General features: G+C 36.7%; 3 protein-coding genes across 3 annotated transcripts in view; all 3 read left to right on the top strand.

The window, feature by feature from the left end:
* LOC116472686 (salivary acidic proline-rich phosphoprotein 1/2) overlaps positions 1-23511 on the top strand; it is a 113297-nt gene that overhangs the window by 24923 nt on the left and 64863 nt on the right. The gene's annotated exons all lie outside the window — the stretch shown is intronic.
* LOC116472680 (taste receptor type 2 member 30) lies at positions 627-4993 on the top strand. Its single transcript, XM_032159627.2, has one exon. The coding sequence runs from the start codon at positions 3632-3634 to the stop codon at positions 4589-4591; it is 960 nt and encodes a 319-aa protein (XP_032015518.1). The 5' UTR covers positions 627-3631; the 3' UTR covers positions 4592-4993.
* LOC116472682 (taste receptor type 2 member 20) lies at positions 20299-22764 on the top strand. The gene has a single exon (XM_032159630.2). It carries the CDS (start codon positions 20726-20728, stop codon positions 21653-21655), a length of 930 nt encoding a protein of 309 aa, XP_032015521.1. The 5' UTR covers positions 20299-20725; the 3' UTR covers positions 21656-22764.

Raw genomic sequence — 23511 nt, 5'->3', positions numbered from 1 at the left:
TCATGGAATAGAATGGTGGAGCTGTGGTTGAGATATTATATTTTATTAATTGTAATGACATTTTCAGATCCAGTGCTGCTCACTGAATTTCCCTATGAGGTGAGTTTGTGGTGATGACCCAGCAACAGGCAAGCTACTATCCAAAAAACGCTACTCACATCAAATTGACGTGTTCCTTCCAAGTTGCAGGAGAATGCCTAGACCATGATTTTAATCTCTTCTGTGACCTAAGTATTACAAAAAGAAGAAAATTGTGACCATTTTCATGTCAGCTATACTAAAAATTTATAAAAACTCCTTTTTAAAGAACTTGTGAGTAGCTTCACTATGCCTGGCTAACATTTTCATTTATTGTAGAGGGAGTTTTGGTGTGTTGCACAGGCTGGTCTTGAACTCCTGGGTGCTCCTGCCCCAGCCTTACAAAATGTTGGGATTATGAGTGTGAGCCACCCTGCCTGGCCAATAAAGAGACTTATTGAAAATATTAAGTTGAATATGCAAGAAGTAATACAAATTTATGAAAGTGGTAAATATGTGCATAATTATAAATGAATGTTTACTGTATAAAATAATAATTTCTTGTTGGGTTGATTATATAATTGATAAGACATACGCAAATGGCAAAAAATAGACTGGAGGTAAAGGTGACAGGAGTAAATTTAGTTAAAGTATTTTTTGAACTTTTCTATGTCTATGAGGAGATTTTGAAAAATGACCCTGTAATTCTACCCAAAGGTATATATACAGAGGAATTGCATCAAATGATATATGAAAGAATTCGGTAGTAGAATTATTCATAACTGTTCAAAAAAGAAGCTGACCAAATGTATATTAAGGATGGGTGAATCATTGCAGTAATTCCATACAATGGAACAATATAGAGAAGTGAAAAAAAATCACATATACATGCAACTATGTGACTAAATTTCAGAAACATAATGTTGAGTCCAAGAAGCCACAAACAAGAACATGTAGGATTGCACCTACACACAGTGCAAAGCAGGCCAGACCAAGCTATGCAGTTTAGGGTTGCATGCCTAGTTGGTAAAGTATAAAGAAAATTAAGGAAATAATCAATATAAATTATGGATATTGCTTATCTCAGGAGATGCGAAGAAGGGTTTAGGGGCTTGGAAAGTGGCATGGAGGTGGACCTAGGCTGTTTTCAGTGTTCCTTGTCTTGCTCCACATAATGGTTACTTGAGTGTTTATGAGACACTGCAGTATTTCCCATTTTTGTTTTGGTTCATTTCTAAGTGTGCATTATAATTTTAACATAAAAAGTTTCAATTAGGAGAAACATAGCAATTATTATTACTCATCTCATTATATACTGAGGGGAAAAATAAACTATCTATACATTCTTATACAACTCTAAGAGAACTGAAGTAAGAACTTTCTTATTTAGTTGCAACATGAGGAAATTTGAGATGATGTTATCTGCCACCCCAGATTTTTCCAAAGGATTTCTTCTAACCTTAATTATTGACCTCACAGGAACAAATCTTTGCCATTCCCCATCTATTTTTTCTTTTGGCTCCTGAATTCCTGACACAACAAGGTTGTACATATTTCCCACACTCTTGGTTTAGCAGAGTTCTTTTATCAGTTATGTTTTTCTGCAAGAGAAACCCTCCAAAACTACATTAGATATTTATATATCACATGTCTTTGGATTTTGTTTTTCTTTTTTTTTATTATTATTATACTTTAGGTTTTAGGGTACATGTGCACAATGTGCAGGTTTGTTACATATGTATCCATGTGCCATGTTGTTTTGCTGCACCCATTAACTCGTCATTTAGCATTAGGTATATCTCCTAATGCTGTCCTCCCCCTTCCCCCCACCCCACAACAGTCCCCGGACTGTGATGTTCCCCTTCCTGTGTCCATGAGTTCTCATTGTTCAATTCCCACCTATGAGTGAGAACATGCGGTGTTTGGTTTTTTGTCCTTGCGATAGTTTACTGAGAATGATGTTTTCCAGTTTCATCCATGTCCCTACAAAGGACATGAACTCATCATTTTTTATGGCTGCATAGTATTCCATGGTGTATATGTGCCACATTTTCTTAATCCAGTCTATCATTGTTGGACATTTGGGTTGGTTCCAACTCTTTGCTATTGTGAATAGTGCCGCAATAAACATACGTGTGCAGGTGTCTTTATAGCAGCATGATTTATAGTCCTTTGGGTATACACCCAGTAATGGGATGGCTGGGTCAAATGGTATTTCTAGTTCTAGATCCCTGAGGAATCATAGATCAATGGAACAGAACAGAGCCCTCAGAAATAATGCCGCATATCTACAACTATCTGATCTTTGACAAACTTGACAAAAACAAGCAATTAGATTTTGTTTTTCTAAATGGGTTTGTTGGATGGCTCTGGTGACTTGAGACGGGCCAAATTCTGCATCTTGGAGGTCACTAGAGTTTGGCCAATTTAGTCTGGATCAGGTGGAGGCAATATGCCTTCATTAGTTTCTGATTCTCTTTCTGGGAACAGTGTACTAGCCAGGTGATATTCTCATAGTAAATGCAAAGAGGAAGAACACCCAGTATGGAAGCCGTCTCAAATTTCTATGCAAAGTGTATTAATTTTCTGTTCATCAAAGTAAGTTAAATGATTGAACTTCAAGTTCAGGGGAAAGGTAGAAAGCGTGTGATGGGAGGATACTGCAAGACTATATATCAAAGGGTCTGGTACTCAGGAATACTTATAAAATTGCTGAACATTTTAATTAAATAATAAATATTTAAACATTAGACTTGAGAGAAACTTTACCAAAGGCCTAAGAATTAGAGCTATGTTTGATAAATAAATATTATTCGTGGGCTGAAAACGTGAGTGGGAAAATAGGACTAACTTCACCTGGACAACCTCCTGGAAACTGATTTTTTATTTTGGAAATTATGAGAAAATAATTAGTTCCATTCATAAGTGGTGTGCACATGTGTGTGTTTGTGTGTGTATTTATGAGCTTGTGAATAATGAAGTTACACAAAAGCATTAGCAGCAATCTGATCTTAAGCAGTATGGGCCTGCCTGTGGTTCTGAAGTAAATCTTAGATGCTTTTGATAAAAGAAGTTTGGATTCTGTGTATTTAAATCTGGCATTTAAAAAAGTCCATATTGGTGATGATCTTAGTTATGATCAAGCTCCCTTTAAGATTTTAGACATTTACTATACGATCTACATATTGGGTTATAAAACTTCCCAAACAACTGAAGTCGTTAAAGAGAAATGATGGAGAGGTTACACAAGGAAAAACTGCAAACACTGAAAGTGAATATGTCCTCGTTTGCCTACTAGCAAATGAGAATTCAGGTTTCATGTCAACTTCAGTATGAATAATTCCAGCCTATAACAAGAACAGATGGTGAATGAATGAGTTAATTTGACTTGTTTTGAAAATAAGAATGTTTTTCATAAAGAGAGCATCGAACTTATCCGTTAGCATGCCGTGGTGATTTCTGGCTTGACACTTGTCACAACAATTAAAAGTAAAAAGTGTCACAGCACATACACAAATCAGGTGCATATAGAATTTAAGGTCAGGATATTCAAGCAATCACAACCAGTGATATTACACCAGCATTTAAAAAATTTCTTTTTGTCTGTTCAGACATGATAACTTTTCTACCCATCATTTTTTCCATTCTAATAGTGGTTGTATTTGTTATTGGAAATTTTGCTAATGGCTTCATAGCATTGGTAAATTCCATTGCGTGGGTCAAGAGACAAAAGATCTCCTTTGCTGATCAAATTCTCACTGCTCTGGCGGTCTCCAGAGTTGGTTTGCTATGGGTATTATTACTACACTGGTATGCAACTGAGTTGAATCCAGCTTTTTATAGTGTAGAAGTAAGAATTACTGCTTATAATATCTGGGCAGTAACCAACCATTTTAGCAACTGGCTTGCTACTAGCCTCAGCATGTTTTATTTGCTCAAGATTGCCAATTTCTCCAACCTTATTTTTCTTCACATAAAGAGGAGAGTTAAAAGTGTCGTTCTGGTGATACTGTTGGGGCCTTTGCTATTTTTGGCTTGTCATCTTTTTGTGATAAACGTGAATGAGATTGTATGGACAAAAGAATATGAAGGAAATTTGACATGGAAGACCAAATTGAGGAATGCAATGTACCTTTCAAATATTACTCTAACCATGCTAGCAAACCTTGTACCCTTCACTCTGACCCTGATATCTTTTCTGCTGTTAATCTGTTCTCTGTGTAAACATCTCAAGAAGATGCAGCTCCATGGCAAAGGATCTCAAGATCCCAGCACCAAGGTCCACTTAAAAGCTTTGCAAACTGTGACCTCCTTTCTCCTGTTATGTGCCATTTACTTTCTGTCCATGACCATATCAGTTTATAATTTTGGGAGGCTGGAAAAGAAACCTGTCTTCATGTTCTGCCAAGCTATTATATTCAGCTATCCATCAACCCATGCATTCATCCTGATTTGGGGAAACAAGAAGCTAAAGCAGATTTTTCTTTCAGTTTTGTGGCATGTGAGGTACTGGGTGAAAGACAGAAGCCTTCGTCTTCAAAGATTCACAAGAGGGGCATTGTGTGTCTTCTAGCAGAAAAACTGGTGGTGTATGAAACATTTTATATTTCTTACTGGGCTTTCTGTAATATATGTATATGAATAATTTCCAAATGTATACCTAGAAAAGTCTTTTACCTAAAGTTAGTCTAGAAAAGTATATATATATATATATAGAGAGAGAGAGAGATCTGTGTGTGTGTATGTGTATATGAAAAACTAAATAACATGACAATAACACTTTTTATTGTTTTTTCACAAAAACTGCCAAATTATAGAAAATGATAAAAATTCCTCAGAATTATGAAGCCATGTTTATTTCATGCATGTATTTTATATTTCATTTGAATAATTTATGTCTATTTATAATTATTAAGAACTAACAGCTTATCTCAGGAAAAATATTGCTCTTTTCTATTGTTATTTGAATGACACAAATATACCACAGTGTGCTTATAATCTGTTGTTTTAACCTATAACTTTTTGATAATAAGGTCTTTCAATTCTTAATCAATAATGAGGATGTATCTTCAGGGTTTTATTCCATTATGAATTCCTATTTTATGTTTAGTAAAAAGCAATCAGAATTATTGTTACAAAACAATGAACACAATAAAATTTGAGTGACAAGTATACGTAGAGTAAATTTCATGTATGTGTACCATAAACAGTGCTGAGTAATATTAGATTTAATACAAGTATGTGAATAGCTTAGAAAAAAATCTCTTCTATAAGAGGGATGAAAAATCATGATCATGATCTTGACTGCTATTATCAGCTTCCAAGTGCAGTTAGAAAAGTCATTTCTTCCAGCTTTTGAATTAAAGAAAAACTTTTTTTGAAATTGAGCTCTGATGTAAATTATTTTAGTATTTTTTCTAAAGCACTTCTAAGCCCCTGAATTGCTACTTATATCCTTATCTTCCATTTTTAAAATTCCTTCTAAACTTCAGATAAGAGAACTCCAATCTTCCGTTTTCTAAAAAAAAACTATCAATGTGAAAATAGTATAAAAATTATGGAAAATAATTCAGTGAAACTTTTTGTAAATGTTAAAATAGAATCTATGAAATATATGTATTAATTATGGGATTTGTCCTAGTGTAATTTTGTTGTCAATGATTAAATGGAATTGTCTTGACATATTCATTAACAGGAAGTTCTATTATAAGAAGGAAATGTAAATAAGAAGTCTTGTTTATAGCTAAATTCTACATGACTGTATTAATTCTTGGTGTGATGAAATTTTAACAATGTTGTTCAAACCTTAAGATAAATCATCCCCACACCTGATTCATGTATTTTTTAAAATCATGTATCTTCCTCAGTACAATGTAAGAACCATAAAAAAAGAGATCATCTCTGTCTGGCTTTCTGTTGACTCCCAGGACCTAGAACCCAGCACAAAGAATAGATGGTCAAAAATGATATTTTAATGAACAAATAAATGGGTGGATAAAATGGATAAGCTGATGTGGTAAACCAATGAAAAGGAAACTCATCACAAAATCTGCAGTTGCATGAATCCCCCTGTTCTGGTCTCAGTTTAAGGTTACAGGCTTATCCAAGCAGAATCCTTCCTTGGAGGAAAAGTTTGGCTACTCCACAATTTTAGGGGAAATATCACAACAATATAGTCTGATGCAGCTGTATCAGGTGTCTGAATTGGAGACAAGGTAGAACATCAACCTTAGATGCCACTATTACAATATTTTAAAAAAGCATATAAAAGACTTTCATCTATGTGCTTATGTATTTTTTTCTATTGTGAATTATATATTTGTATTATGATATTTTCTAGTTGCTTATCATATAAAAATGGCATCTCATTTCAAAAAATTGAGTTAGTAACCAGCTACTTTACTAAAATGTTTTTAATGTAATATCTGATATTAAAGTGATGACATTTATATGGAAGGCAATTTCAAGACAAAAATGGAAGGGACATGTGGAAATTGAGACAAGAACAGATGTGAAACAATGTGTGGTGATGTCTGGTATGACTCTGCTGGCAGCCACTTCACAGTGAGGTGAGAGGGACAGCATGGTGGTCATCAGATGCGTGCATCTTTGACTCCTAGCACTTTTCCAGAAAGGCTACAAAGGAAACCACAGCTAGCATTAGTCCATGGAAGAGAGAGAGAAGGGAAAATGTATCCGCTCAGCCGTCATTAGTCTTCTATTTCCCCTTGGCCAGGGTTTCCCTGAGTTAGAACTACCATCTCTGTTGTTCTCTCTTACATCATCCAGTCCCTTGGTGGAGGTTATGGAAGTCAGACCTCATGCCCACAATGTGGTGTTCCATTCCAGTCCCAAATGGAAGGATGATCTGGATCAAGCAAGGTGCTGACCAGGGGAATAGGAGATAGTGAAGGGAATCTGAGGAAGCACATGTCTGTGTCCAATGCAGTCCAATCCCTTAGCCACTGAGATGTGCTCATGCCCTCCAGTCATGGCTGGCTTTATGAGCATATGACTTGCACAGTTGTACAGGGTTTTGTGCTTATAGGGGCTTGTGCTTAGAGGGACTCTATGCTTGGATTAATGTTCTGCACTTGCTGTTTTGTTTTTCAGACAGAGAATACTCCTCTGCTGAAGAGGGAATGGTCTTGCACTAATTCCATAGGGATTTGCTCTCCCGTCTCCTACAGGCTTGTCAGAGATGTGCACAGAGTCCTATAATGTCCAGTATGTATGCCTCTAGCAGCTTTGAATTCTGTTGGATCATCTGGCACAGTGGCCAGAGCAGCTTGGACCAGAGCCTATATCTTCTGTAGAGCCCTCTTTTGTTCTGGATTCCACTTGAGACCAGTAGCCTTTAGAAACTTCATTTGTGAGTCAGAGCAATATTCTCAAATGTGGAATATGTTGTCTCCAAAATCCCAATAGGCCCCCAAGACATAGTGTCTCTTTTGTAGTGATAGGAAATACATGGAGAGAGTAACATGCCGTTTACTTTAAAAAAGATTGTCTCAGCATGTGGACTAGGGACATTGAACACTTTAAAACATCACCTGTGTTGTCAGTCCCTGAATCTTCTCTGATTTATGTCTTTTCTTCTGGTATTTTACTTCCACTCAATATTATAGTATTTTACTATACTTAAGAAACTTGCCACTTCCTGATTATTGTATCAACTAATATATTATTATTATTATTGGTATTATTTTGAGACAGGGTCTCATTCTTTCCCTGAGGCTGGAATGCAGTGGCAGGATCACAGCTCATTGCCGCCTCAACCTTCTGGGCACAAGTGATTCTCCCACTTCGGCATTGCTAGCAACTGGCACTGCAGGGGGACACCACCACGCCTGGCTAATTTTTGTATTTTTTCTAGGGCTGGGATGTCACCATGTTTACCCAGGCTGGTTTCAAACTCCTGGGCTCAAGTGATCTGTCTGTGTCGGCCTCCTAAAGTGCTGGGATTACAGTCATATGCCACAGGGCCCGGTCTGTGATATCATCAATATATTTAACTGGCAGGATGTTTTAAAAAATGTAAATTAAACCGAGAACAGAAGTGACATAGCCCTGACATACAACAGTGAAGCAGTGCTATTATTCTTACAAGGCAAATTGTTTTAAATTGTTTTGATTTTCCCTCATAATGGGTGTAGATTAAGAACCATTCACCAAATCACGAGCCCTGTAAAAAGTACCAGAAGCTCTGCTCTGCTCAGTGAAGACAGCACATCCTGGAAAGCATTTGTGAGTGTTGACTTAAGTTTATGGTAGTCTGCATACATTCTATAACCCATCTGGTTTTGGTAGAGGCCAGATAGGTTAAGTGAATCGGGTTATAGAAAGGACTACCATCCCCTGTAACTTGCAAGTGTTTTGTCATGGCAGTGACCAATTCCATTCCTTAGGGAATGCAGTTATTATATTTTATATATTTTGTTGCCAGTAGAGGAGAATTTCAGAGGCTTTCCCTTGGTCCTGCTAAAATAATGTTCCTTACTCTACAGTTCACGAAGAATGTGAGAGTCCTGCCAGCTGCCATACGTATCCATTTCAATTACACATTCAGGGAGAGGTAATAACTACAAACTGATTAGATCCACCTCAGGATGGACATGAGCCAAAGCTCTAGGCAGCATCTGACCTTCAAAACTCCCACTGCAGGCTGGATGTGATGGCTCATGCCTGTAGTCCTAGTACTTTGGGAGGCCAAGGTGGGAAGATCCCTTGAGAGCAGGAGTTCCCTGTGCAGCATATGGAAACTCCGTCTCTACAAAAAATTTAAAAAATTAGCTGGCATGGTGGTACATGCCTATAGTTCCAAACACTTGAGAAGCTGAGGCAGGAGGATTGCTTGAGCCCAGGAGTTCCAGGCTGCAGTGGGCTATGATCGTGCCACTGTACTCCAGCTTGGGTAACAGAGGGAGATGCTGTCTCAGAAGAAAAAAAAAAGTGCAAGTTCTCACTGGTGTCAAATATCAAGAAAAACAGGATCAAATCAATAATTAGCAATCTCTGGTTCCTGCCTATAGCAAACAGGTAAAATTGAAAGTAGTTACACAAATAGTATATTAACTCCTAACAAAACTAACCAAAGAGTGTTTTATTATCATCTCCTTTTTGTTGTTGTTATTTTGAGACGGAGTCTCGCTCTGTCTCTCAGGCTAGAGTGCAATGGCGTGATCTCTACTAACTATAACCTCCGCCTTCTGGGTTCAAATGATTCTCCTGTTGCAGTCACTGAGTGGCTGGGATTATACGTGCGTGCCACTACCACCTGGCTAATTTTTATATTTTTAGTGGAGACAGGGTTTCACCATGTTGGCCATGCTGGATTTGAACTCCTGACCTCAGGTGATCCACCTGCCTTGGCCTCCCAAAGTGCTGGGATTACAGCCATGAGCCACCGTGCCCACTTTTTATAGGTGATTATACTGAGGCAGGAGTAGTTGGAAAATGGAGTCTCAGAGCATAGGTATACCAAACAAGGAATCTGGTTTCCTGTCCTGGCAGTCTGACTCCAAGATCCCCTCTTAGAAACAGTTATGCTATAAAAACTGAAAAGAAACAAAATCCAGGATTGGAGACTGATTTTAACATCTATTCATCATAAATCAATAAGTAATCAAAAACAAATAGAGAAAAGTAAAAGTGAATATTCATACACAGAGAAGTGTAAATTCTTCTATGGAAAACATGTTTTTTTTTAAATGCCCAAGGAATAGTTATAAAATTGTTGAGGTTTTTCTTTTTTCTTTTTCTTTTTCTTTTTTTTTTTTGAGATGGAGTCTCGCTCTGTCGCCCAGGCTGGTGCAATCTCGGCTCACTGCAAGCTCCTACTCCCGGGTTCACGCCATTCTCCTGCCTCAGCCTCTCCGAGTAGCTGTGACTACAGGCACCGCCACCACGCCCGGCTAATTTTTTGTATTTTTATTAGAGACGGGTTTCACCGTGTTAGCCAGGATGATCTCGATCTCCTGACCTCATGATCTGCCCGCCTCAGCCTCCCAAAGTGCTGGGATTACAGGTGTGAGCCACTGCGCCCAGCTGGTTAAGTTACATATTAAAAGCTGATAGGGCCAGTGCCCTCACACAAGGGCTGGAATGTAAACAAGTTTATTGGGGGTCTGAAGGAACTCCCCAAACCTCCATGATTTAGCAGGAGACAAGGGTAATCACCCCAGTACCTGGACCCATTTAGATTAAGTAAATTTATGGAGGCTCCAGAGGAAGGTCTTCAAGACTCAGATGTTAGTTATAGATTAAAAGAAGTTAATCAATACATCTTTACATGAATGCACAGTTACACATAGATTTATAGCTTAGGAGGTACATAAGCTCTGGAAAAACTTTGTAATTTTGAGTTGGTCTGGCGATAATTTCCAGGCCTTCTCCCTGTAACTGGTTACAGAAATAAAAACTCCTTTCTCTCCCAGTTTATCTGCATCTTGTTGTTGGGCCTCAAGAATAAGCAGCCCAGCCTTTTATTTGGTCTGGGAACACAAGTACCCCCATTTTTCTAAAATATAGTGTAATTATTTTTTATTCTTCTCTTTTCTCTTCTCCTCTATGCTTTCCCTGTGTTCCTTGTTTTCTACTTAACCCTTTAGGACTGCAAATATCACTGTTCATCTCCCCCTCACCAGACACTCCCTACAGGGCAAGTTCATCTCACTATGTGCTCCAAGAGGGATCTCTCCCTTGAGAGTTGACAGTCGATTTGTAGACTGAAGTGTTACCAAAAAGTTGTCTGGATTCAGACCCCAAGAGAGACTTCTTGGATTTTGAGCAAGAAAGAATTTAGTATGAGTCCATAGAGTAAAGTGAAAGCAAGTTTATTAAGAAAGCAGAGGAATGAAAGAATGGCTCCTCCACACGCAGAGCAGCCCCCGGAGCTGCTGATTGGCTATTTTTATGGTTATTTCTTGATCATATGCGAAACATGGGGTGACTTATTTATGAATTTACAGGATGGAAGTTTTCTTTTCCTTATAGACCATATAGAGTAGCTTCCGGATGTTGTTATGGCATTTATAAACTGTTATGGCACTGGTGGGAATCTCTTTCAGCATGTTAAAGCATTATGATTAGTGTATAATGATCAGGGAGGACAACCAGAGGTCACTTTTGTTGCCATCTTGGTTTTGGCTGACTTCTTTATTGCATCCTGTTTTATCACTAGGATCTTTGTGACCTATATCTTGTGCAGACCTCCTATCTCATCCTGTGATGAAGAATGCCTAACCTCCTTGGAATGTAGCACAGCGAGTTTCAGCCTCGTTTTACCCAGCCCCTATCCAAGACTGAGTCGCTCTGGTTTGAACACCTTTGACAAAAGCATGCCCCCATGGAACTCTCACCTCCAATGGGTCACCTTGGAACTCCACCCACTAGGAGGATATGTTGGAAGCATGCCTACTTGGCCACTTCTACAACTTACTTCTTTCCAGGAAGGCACCAACTCAACTTCCTAGTAGCAGGGTTTCTCCTGTCCTTGCTGATTTTCTCCCCAACTATATAAAAATGTTTGCTTTCTCCTCCAAATTTGAAGCAGCACATTTAAAGTCATGATGCTTTGTGTTCCTTCCCCTAAGCTAGCTTTGGGACAAATTGCCTTTTGTTTGTTTGTTTGTTTCAAACTCACTCTTTTAAATTAGACTCTACATGCAGTGAGCACCAAACCTGCTTTTTGGTCACAAGACCTCATGCCCACAGTCTGGTGTTCCATTCAAGTCCCAGATAGAAGGATGATCTGGATCAGCCAGTGTGCTGACTAACAGAATAGGAGACAGTCAAGGGAATCTGAGGAAGCACATTTAAGTTGGTGGTAATCTGCACTTATTTTGTAATCCATTTGGTTTTGTTAGAGGCCAGACAGGATAACTGAATAGTGATATTGAAAGGACTACTCTCCCCTGTAACTTTCAAGTGTTTTTTCATGGCAATGACCAATTCTGTTCCTTGGAGAATGCAGTTATTACTTTTTATTCATTGTTGCCAGTAGGGGAGAATTTCAGAGGCTTCCCCTTGGCCCTGCTATAATAATGTTTCTTACTCTACAGGTCAGGAAGAACCTGAGAGCTCTGCTAGCTGCCATTTGAGTCCATTTCAATTACACATTCAGGAAGGGGTGGGTAATAACGACAAACTCATTAGATCCACATTGGGATGGACATGAGCCAAAGCTCTAGGTAGCATCTGACTTTCAGAAAGTTTCACTCCACGCTAGGAGTGCTGGCTTCTGTCTGTAGCCCTAGCATTGTAGGAGGCCGAAGTGAGAAGCTCCCTTGAGTCCAGGAGTTTGAGACCACCCTGGGCAACATAGCAAGATCCTGTCTCTATTTAAAAAAAAAAAAGAAAGAAAGAAAAAGAACAAAAAAGAAAGAAAGAAAATAAAAGAAAAGAAAAACCAAAATAAACTTTAGTTTGACATGGTGGTACTCACCTTTAGTTCCAGTTACCCAGGATGCTAAGGAAGGATAATCCCTTGAACCTGTAACCAAAATGTGGGTTAGTTGGTGGCCACAAGCAGAGTCCTATTAACAGGAGTGAGGTCTGGTATAAAAATAGTGAATTTATTCCAAAGCTGGGTTGGGGAAGGGGCAGAAAGAGTCCTGCCTTTAAATGTACCACTTCACATTTGGAACAGAAAATAGGCACTTTTATAACACAATGGGGGAATTGAGCCAATGGCAGAGGGTCCTCCTGCAAGCTGGTGCCTTATCTACCAGACAGTTGAACTGGTGCCTTCCTGAGCAGAAATAAGTTGTAAAAGTGGCCAAGTGGGTATGCTTTCGATATACCCTCCTGGTGGATGAAAGTCCTGAGGCAACCCCAGAGCGTGAAAGTTTCAAGGCCACTCCCTGGAAGTAAAAATTCATGGTGGGTATGCTTTGGTCTGCAAACTGACTGTCAACTCTCCAGGACAGAACAGTCCTAGAGCACATAGTTAGATGAACTTGCCTTGCAGGGAATGTCTGGTGAGGGGAAGGTAAAAGGTGATATTTGCATTTCTGAAGGGCTAAGCAGGAAATGAGAGCAGAAGGAAAGGGGAGAGTAGAAGAAAAGAACATTATGAAAAATAATAGTGAGGCCAGCCTGGGCAACATAGCAAAACCCCTTCTCTACCAAAAATACAAAAATTAGCCAGTCTCATAACTCGGTCTCAAAATAAATAAATAAATAGATTTAAAAAATAGTAACTCATTCCCTTTTTCTTAGAAAATAATGGGGGCACTCTGTTATAAACCCAGGAATTCAAGGCTGCAATGAGCTATGATCCTGCCACTATACTACAGCCTGGGTGACAGGGTGAGACTGTGCCTTTAAAGAAACCCAAATCAAACAAAATAACACTAAAAACAAAAATTAAATAATCTTTCACTCCATCCAGTGGGCCACAGTATCTTTTTGGGTACCCAGGTATTAGTGTTAGTTAAGTCCACATACCTAAAACTCTCAGGTAGTATGGATATGTGTCTTTTCTTCTTGGTACTGATATCTAGTAAATGGCTAGAGGTCTTTGAGAAAGCAGCATATGAATATATCCTGAATACTCTTGTGAAGTTTCAACCTCCTTCATCAGGAGGACTTAAGCTTTCCTTCAGTCATTGAAATCTGCTTCTCTGAATTGGTTCAGTCCTAAGAACTGGCTAAGGGTCTTTGATTTTCCATGTCAAAGGCTGACCTAAGGAATCGGCTTTTTAGCTCTGTTTTCCTCTTGATTGATAAGTATGTTATCAAAGTAAGAAGCCTCTTTGACTATTGGCTCATGAACCCATTCCAATGAGGCTATTGCTGTCATCATTTCATTGATTCTGACGTTTGTAAGATCACCAGCGAGTCTGTGTTGCCAATGCTTAATCTTCATGTTGCATGACCTATCAGCAGCATTGAACATAGTTTATTTGCATCCCAGAATGCTGCCCTCTCCTGATTTTATCCTTGTTCACTGGGCACCACTTCTCAGTCTCCTTTGCTAGTTCTTCCTCTTGTCCCTAAACTGAAACTATCAGAATGCCCAAGGTCTCAATTCTTCAGTCTCTGATCAATTATGCCTGTTTGGTTGGTGATTTCATGTATTGTCCTTACTGACAATGTAGGCAAATGGTTCAATAGAGAGGCATACGGTGATTATTCATATACGTTATTTATTTATTCGCATATAACATTTATCCTTCAAATGTTAAAGTTAAATTTAGAAGTACCACTATCGGGGTCGAGGTGGCGGCTCAGCCTTTAATGGAGCACTTTGGGAGACCAAGGCAGGTGGATCGCTTGAGCCCAGGAGTTCAAGACAGCCTGGGAGACATAGCCAAACTCTGTTTCTACCAAAAATACAAGAATTTGTCAGGTGGGTGGTGTGTGCTTGTAGCCTGTAGTACCAGTTACTCAGGAGGCTAAGGCAGGAGATTTCTTGAGCCTAGAGTTGGAGGCTGCAGTGAGCCAAGATTGCACCACTCCAGTCCAGCCTGGGCCACAGAGTGAGACTGTGTCTCAAACAAACAAAAACACTACAAAATCTAGGGAGCACCCGTAACATTTATTACTTGCATTTGGTACAATTAATATGTGTTTTTATCTCAGTTACTAATCCTAGTTTTTACATGTCGCTCTATGATTAAATATGAGGGTTTTTTTTGGTATGGTATGCAATGGGATATAAATTCTTCTTTATGCATGTGGATATTCAATTTTCTCAATATCAGTTGTTGAAAAAATTATTAATTCCTATTCAACTGCAATGGTAGTCTTTTGAACTCAATGACCATGAATGTCAGGGTTAATTTCTAGACTCTCAGTTATATTTTGTCTTCTTTTTGTCCACTATAATGCACTTTGAAGTCAGAAAGTGTAATTCTGCAACTTTGTTTTTATTTTATTTTATTTTATTTTATTTCACTGAGATGGAGTCTTGCTCTGTCACTCAGGCTGGAGTGCAGTGGCACGATCTGGCTTACTGCAAGCTCCGCCTCCTGGATTCACGTCATTCTCCTGCCTCAGCCTCCAGAGTAGCTGGGACTACAGGCACCCACCATCACGTCCGGCTAACTTTTTGTATTTTTAATAGAGACAGGGTTTCACCGTGTTAGCCAGGATGGTCTCGATCTCCTGACGTTGCGATCCATCTGCCTTGGTCTCCCAGCGTGCCGGGATTACAGGCGTGAGCCACCGCACCCAGCCAACTTTGTTATTTTTTAAAATTTCTTTTGGTCGTCTGGTAACTTGGTATTTCCAGATATATTTTAGGACTAGTTTTGCATTTTAGCCCCCCCCCCCCAAAAAATGCCTGCTGGAATTTGATAGGGATTGCACTGAATATATAAATTGACTATTCATCTATAAAAGCTCTCGTGCTGGATTTCAGTTTGTCTGGTCGTCATTGCTTGTACTCTCGGATGAATTTAAAAATATTTTTGGCCTTTTATTTCTCTTACCGTAGTTGTTGCAGAAGGATATCTTTCCTTCTTGAACTCAAAAATGGAAGTTCTACTCAAAAATGGAAGTTCTTGGCCAGGCACTGATGCTCAAAACTGTAATTCCAGCACTTTGAGAGGACAAGGTTGAAGAATCACTTGAACCCAGGAGTTCGAGACTAGACTAGGCAACATAGGGAAACCCTGTCTCCACAAAAAATTTTAAAATTAGCAGGCTTGGTGGTGCATGCCTGTAGTTCCAGTTACTTGGCAAGCTGAGGCAGGAAGGCAAGAGTATCACTTGCGTCCAGGAGTTCAAGACTACGGTAAGGTATGATTGTGCCACTGCACTCCAGCTTGGGTGAGAGAGCAAGACTCCATCTCAAATAAAATAAAATAAAAGATCTCTTAGAAACAATTATACTATAAAACCTGAAAAAGAAATAAAATACAAGATTGGAGACTAATACTAACATCTATTCTTCTTAATAGAGTAATCAAAAATAAATTAAACAGAGAAAAATAAAAGCGAATATTCATACTGAGGGATGTCTAGAGTCTTCAATGGAAAATACATGTTTTTTTTAAGTGCCCAAGGAATATTTTAAAAATTGCTGAATATTTTAATTAAACAATTCATATTTAAATATTAGCTAGACTCAAGAGAATAACTTATTCAAAGCTTAAGCATGAGAGATAAGTTTATAAATATTGAAAATTGACTGAAAAGGGTGAGTGGGAAAATAGAGATTTTTCAACCTGGATGACTTGCCTGAAATTGATTTTCCATTTTGGAAATTACAGGACAATAATTCCTCCCATCCATGAGGAGCGTGTATGCATGTGTGTGTTTGTGTTAATGAGCTTGTTAACAATAGACTTACACAAACATTTAGCAGTAAGCAGATTTTAAAGAGTATTGGTCTTTTTGTGCTTCCCAAGAAAACCTTGGATTCTTTTGATAAGACTTTGGATTCTGTTTACATAAATCTGACATTTAAAAAATAAATCCACAGTAGTCATGATTCTAGTTACAACAAAGCTCCTTTCAACAATTTAGATATCCATGTATGATCTATGTGTTGGTTTTAAAAATTTCTCTAACAATTGACATTGCTGAACACAAATTATGGAGAGGTTAAACAAGGAAAAATACTGCAAAACAATGAAACAGAATATGTCTTTATTTGCATGCTAGCAAATGAGAACTCATTTTTCACTTCAACATCAGTATGAAAAATTTCATCTTATAGCCAGGACATAGTGTTTGAACAGAAGTTAATTTGAACTGTTTTAGAAATTATCATGTTTTCCATAAAGACAGCATTGAATTCATTCATTAGCATGCTCTGGTGCTTTCCTGTTTGACACTGGTCAGAGACTTTAAAAAGAACAAGAGTGTTACTGCACATTCAGAAATCAGGTGCACATAGAATTTAAGGTCAGGACCTTAAAGGGAATCTTGTCCAGTGATATTAGGCCTGCCTTAAAAAGAATTCAGACATGGTATGTTTACTACCCATCATGTTTTCCATACTGGTAATGGTAGAATTTGTGTTTTACCATGGACAGCTATTATTAAACTTATAGACTATTTTTATGTTTTAATATTTTTCTTTGTTTCCTTTTAGGAGTGGTTAAACAATCATGAAATTTCCCCTACAATATACCATTAACTAATCATATTTTCTCAAAGTCATTTGACATAATGATTCATCAAAGGAAATATCTCTAGTATAATTACACTTGCTCATAACAAAAAAGTATTTGAAACTTTAAGAAAAAATTAGAAAAATTAATAATGAAATATGAACAAATAAATATATGAAATAGATAATGCCTAATAAATGTGCATGAAATTATAGTCATAGAATTAAAAGAGTAATACAATTTTTCAACTAAAGATACCTTCTGAATTATAATAGAAAAATGTTTGTACAATGTTAAGTTTAATAATATTTTATTTTGTTTATTTTTGGGACAGAGGCTCACTTTGTGGTCCAGGTTGGAGTGCAGTGGTGTGATCTCAGCTCACTGCAACCTCCGCCTCCGGCTTCACTCGATTCTCCTGCCTCAGCCTCCTGAATAGCTGGGATTACTTACAGGTGTGCATCAACACACCTGGCTAATTTTTGTATTTTTAGTATAGATGGGGTTTCATCATGTTGGCTAGGCTGGCCTCAAACTCCTTACCTGAGATTATTCACCCGCCTTGGCTTCCCAAAGTACTGGGATTACAGGTGTGAGCCACTGAGCCCGGCCAAGTTTAATTATATTTTATATAAATATGAAAGTACAAAAATTATTCAATTAATTTTGGAAAGCATATGAAGCAGTGGGAATTTCCATACACTGCTCCTAGGATTATAAATCAGTGCAATTACTTTGTCTGAGTGTGACATTATTTGAATAAGATGAAGGATCACATCCTAAGACCCAGGATTTGCACTCATATCAGAATACATATACAAGTATATATCGCTGAGTTTTGTTTTTGTTTTTGTTTTTTTTAGACGGAGTCTTGCTCTATCGCCCAGGCTGGAGTGCAGTGGCGCGATCTCGGCTCACTGCAAGCTCTGTCTCCCGGGTTCACGCCATTCTCCTGCCTCAGCCTCCAGAGTAGCTGGGACTACAGGTGCCTGCCACCATGCCCTGCTAATTTTTTGTACTTTTAGTAGTGACGGGGTTTCATCGTGTTAGCCAGGATGGTCTCAATCTCCTGACCTTGTGATCCACCCGCCTCTGCCTCCCAAAGTGCTGGGATTACAGGCGTGATCCACCGCGCCCGGCCATATCGCTGAGTTTTAATAGCTACAGTTGAGAAGTCTCCCAAATGACCATCAGTAATAAAATAGATAAATTATGGCATACTTATAGAATGCTATACAGCAATCAAAATGAACAAACTAGAGGAACATGTTTACAAAGAATATATATAAAAAGGAAAATTAATAAATTTGATTTACATGGATAGCAATATATACAGATATAATAGTAATTATTAACATCACAAACATGAAATTCGCAAGAATATTTTTATATTTTTGCAAATAAATTCTTATAATTGCTTATAAAAGAAATTATAAATTCTTATAACTCCTTATAAAAGAAATTATAAATTCTTATAACTCCTTATAAAAGAAATTATAACATTTTATAAAAAAATTATAACTTATAAAAAGAATTATAAATTATTTTGTTTTTATAATTCTTATAATTTGAAATAAATTCTTATAATTTATTACATTGGTGGCAAAACTGTAAAGTGAAACATATAAGTGATTATCATAACTGGGATACTTTGGAGGGAGGAAACAAAAGGGAAATCATATCAACAAGAAAGCATATGTGGGGAAGGAATGGATTGCTGGCAAATTCTATTTTTTGACGAAGGTGTGGAATATGAGTGTTAATGTTACATTCTTTTTTCCTCTTACTGTGTATTTAGGTTTTATTTTTTCCCTACATATGTTAGGTTCCAGGTTAATGAAAATATTTTAAAAGCAGAAATATTAAGTAAATTAATGAATATAAAATTAGGCTGAAACAATATATTCTTACACGTACCATTGTAATTAGACTTTTGCCGAATAAAGAAGAATACAGCATTACAGTAGTAAGAAATGATAAAATTTTATACTTTTAAAAAATTAATTTAAAAAAGAAAGATATAAGCAGGAAGTATACATCCACATTCTTAATGCTAATCTTAATTTGAAGCATCAGATTTTGAACAACTATATTGCAATAGACTTTTTTCTTGTTTCCAATTTAATTATTGATGATACACATTTCAAATTGGCAGCAATTAGGGAATTTTTCATAAAGTACAAATAATAAAGTATGTAGGACTATAGATATTAAGTGTATAGGACAATTTTTGCTACATTTATCCCTAAATGAAATAATTATACTCATGTTGTTACCATTCAAAGATCACAATACTATGCATGTGCATGGCATATGTGTTGGGGAAAATATTTTGTTACTATAAATTTTTCAACTCTGTATTAGAGACGAAAACATAGAAAGATAACTGTTAAGGTATGAAACATATTTAGTGTAATCTTTGAGTGTACTTGTGTATATGTAATATTACTTTGACTGCTATAACAAAATAACCCAGATTTAGTGACAGTAGCTGAGATTGTAAATAAGCAGTTGAGAGAATTTTGCCTGCTAATGATACTATTAAAAGATAAAATACAGTTTGTATGCTACATAGTTGTATAGAGGATAAGTTCATATGAAAGTGCAGTGAAAATTAAACAGCCCAAAGGAGAATATTCTTTGTTGTAGGGCACTTTTGTCATGATTTTCAGAATGTGGTAAAAGAAAAAAAATTAGCCAGTAAATCATTGGAAATACATTGGTTTTAACTTATTCTTAATGAAATACTGTCTGAGGATCTTTGTCTGTGCCTGATGCTGAGAATAATGTAAGAAACAAGCTCATGAGCTCATTACCCTGAAACGTAGCACTTAGAAAACATGATTGAAGTCACATTTATAGAAGAGTATGGCCCCTTTTAGCTGACATTATCATCATAATCAATATCATCTACATCTGTATCATTAAATGATTTATTTTTTAAATGTTTACATACATAATTTGGATAATGTCTAATAAATTTTTAAAAGATTGTTAATAGTGATGCCATACAAAAGTATTGGTTAACAGCAACCAAATTATAAGGAGTATTGGCTTTCCTGTGGTTTCCAAGAAAATCTTGGGTGATTTTGATAAAAAGTTTAGATTCTGTGTATTTAAATCTGGCTTTAAAAATAAATCCATAGTGATTTTGATTCTAGATATCACCAGGCTCTTTTAACAATCTAAATATTTACTGTGTCATCTATGTACGGGGTTTTAAAATTTCCCTAACAACTGAAGGGCTGAACACAAATTATGGAAAGGTGAAACAAGGAAAAAATTGCAAAGCAATGAAAGAAGATATGTCTTTATTTGAATGCTAGCAAATGAGAATTCAGCTTTCCCTTCAACATCAGTATGAAAAATTTCAGCCTATAGCAAGAACAGAGACTGTATGCCTAAGAATTAATTTGAGTTGTTTTGGGACTAACAATATTTCCCATAAAGGCAGCATCGAACTCATTTACTAGTTTAAGCTGGTGCTTTTCTGCTGACATTGTTCACAGAAATTTAAAAGTATAAAGAATGTTATTGAACATTCAGGAATCAAGTGCATATTTAATTTAAAGTCTGAATATCAGAGGAGTCACAACCAGTGACATTAGGCCTGAATTTTTTACTTGCTTTTTTGTTTAGACATGATGAGTTTTCTACACATTGTTTTTTCCATTCTAGTAGTGGTTGCATTTATTCTTGGAAATTTTGCCAATGGCTTTATAGCACTGATAAATTTCATTGCCTGGGTCAAGAGACAAAAGATCTCCTCAGCTGATCAAATTATTGCTGCTCTGGCGGTCTCCAGAGTTGGTTTGCTCTGGGTAATATTATTACATTGGTATTCAACTGTGTTGAATCCAACTTCATCTAGTTTAAAAGTAACAATTTTTATTTCTAATGCCTGGGCAGTAACCAATCATTTCAGCATCTGGTTTGCTACTAGCCTCAGCATATTTTATTTGCTCAAGATCGTCAATTTCTCCAGACTTATTTTTCATTACTTAAAAAGGAAGGCTAAGAGTGTAGTTCTGGTGATAGTGTTGGGGTCTTTGTTCTTTTTGATTTGTCACCTTGTGATGGAAAACACGTATATAAATGTGTGGACAAAAGAATATGAAGGAAACATAACTTGGAAGATCAAATTGAGGAATGCAATGCACCTTTCCAACTTGACTGTAACCATGCTAGCAAACTTGATACCATTCACTCTGACCCTGATATCTTTTCTGCTGTTAATCTACTCTCTGTGTAAACATCTGAAGAAGATGCAGCCCCATGGCAAAGGATCTCAAGATCCCAGCACCAAGATCCACATAAAAGCTTTGCAAACTGTGACCTCCTTCCTCATATTACTTGTCGTTTACTTTCTGTGTCTAATCACATCGTTTTGGAATTCTAAGATGCAACCGAAAGAACTTGTCTTAATGCTTTGCCAAGCTTTTGGAATCATATATCCATCATTCCACTCATTCATTCTGATTTGGGGGAACAAGACACTAAAGCAGACCTTTCTTTCAGTTTTGTGGCAGGTGACTTGCTGGGCGAAAGGACAGAACCTGTCAGCTCCATAGATTCACAAGAGGTGCATTGTGTGTTTTCTAGCAGAAAACAAATTGATGGCGTCTGGAACATTTTATATTTCCCACAAGTTTTTCCGTAGTCTATGTATTTGAGTAATTTCCAAAAGTTGACATAGAAAAGTCTTTTACCTAAGTTTATTATATAAAAGTATATATATATAAAATATATATATGCGTGTGTGTGTAGGTCTGAATGTATATGAAAATTTAATATTTACCATAACATACCTTTAATCAATTTTTCATATAAACTGTTCAGTTATACCAAAGTAGGATAAGAAATTTCTCAGAATCATGAACCCATGTGTATTTCACACATATATTTTATTATATGATATTTCATTTGAGGAATTTATGATCTCTATTTATGATTAAGAACTGACAGCTTATATCGGAAAATCATTGCTGTTTTTTGTTGTCATTTGTGTCGTGTATATGTAGCATAGTGTGTTTAACTGTTTATCGTTGTTTGAACTTCTAATTTTTTGGATGGTAAGGACATTCAATTCTAAATCAATGATGAGAATGTGTCTTTGGGGTAAGGGTTTTTTTTTTTTTAATCATGAATTCTTTTTTTTCTTTTTTTGAGATGGAGTCTTGCTCTGTTGTCCTGGCTGGAATGCAGTGGCACAATCTTGGCTCACCACAACGTTCACCTCTGGGGTTCAAGTGATTCCCATGCATCAGCCTCCTGAGTGGCTGGGACTCCAGGCATGTGCCACCACGCATGGCTAATTTTTTGAATTTTTTTTTTTTTTTTTTTTTTTTTAGTAGAGATGGGGTTTCACCATGTTGGCCAGGCTGGTCTCGAACTCTTGACCTCAAGTGATCCACTGCCTCAGCCTCCCAAAGTGCTGGGATTATAGACGTTCATGATGAATTCTTATTTTATGTTTAGTATAAAGCAAATACAATTATTGTTAGATAACAATGCACAAAATAAAACTCAAGGGTGAAAAATATATCTAGTGTATATTTTTATGTGTATCAAAAGCAATACTGAGGAATATTATATTTAATATAGTATGTTAATAGCTTAGAAAAAAATCATTTCTATAAAAAGGATGAAGAAACATGATCATGAGCTCTTTTCAGTGCTGTTATAAGTTTCCATATGCAATTAGAAAAGTCATCTCTTCTAGTTTTTGAATTAAACAAAAAATTTTGAAGTTGAGATCTGATGTTATGTATTTTAGTTTTTCGTCTAAGCCACCTCTGAGCTCCTGAATTGTCAATTTCCTCCTTTATCTTCCATCCTTAAAATTCCTCAAAAAGCTCAAATTTTCCTTACTTTAAAAAGAAGCTCAATCTAAAGAGAGTATAGAAATTATGGCATCTATGAAATCTATATATTGATGATAGGAAATGTCTTAAAGATATGTTTTATTATAATCTTGGTGTAAATGATGAAATGAGAGAAAGTGTGTTGACATATTCACTAATAGCAAATTCTATTACAAGAAGAAAATGTATAACCTAGTTCAACAGCTAAATTCTGTGTGACTGTATTAATTTCTGGTGTTATGCAATTTTAACAATATTATCTAAACCTTAAGATAAATCATCTCCACATCTGATTTGTTTGTTTATCATATATCTTCCTTGGTACAATGTAAGTACCATGAAAGTGGAGATCATATAGATCCTGCTTACTGTAGACTCCCAAGACATAAAGATAGCGCACAGACTAGGTATTGAAAAATGATACTTTGATGAACAAGTTAATTGGTGAATGAATGAATATGAACTATATTGGGGTGGTGAACCAATGAAAATGTAACACATCACAAAATCTACAGTTGCGTGAATATTTCTGTTCTGGTTTCAGATTGAAGTTACAGGATTAT

This window comes from Hylobates moloch, unplaced genomic scaffold, assembly GCF_009828535.3.
Source record: "Hylobates moloch isolate HMO894 unplaced genomic scaffold, HMol_V3 SCAFFOLD_8, whole genome shotgun sequence".
NCBI classification, from domain to species: domain Eukaryota; kingdom Metazoa; phylum Chordata; class Mammalia; order Primates; family Hylobatidae; genus Hylobates; species Hylobates moloch.
This window is presented reverse-complemented; position numbering and strand designations above follow the sequence as displayed.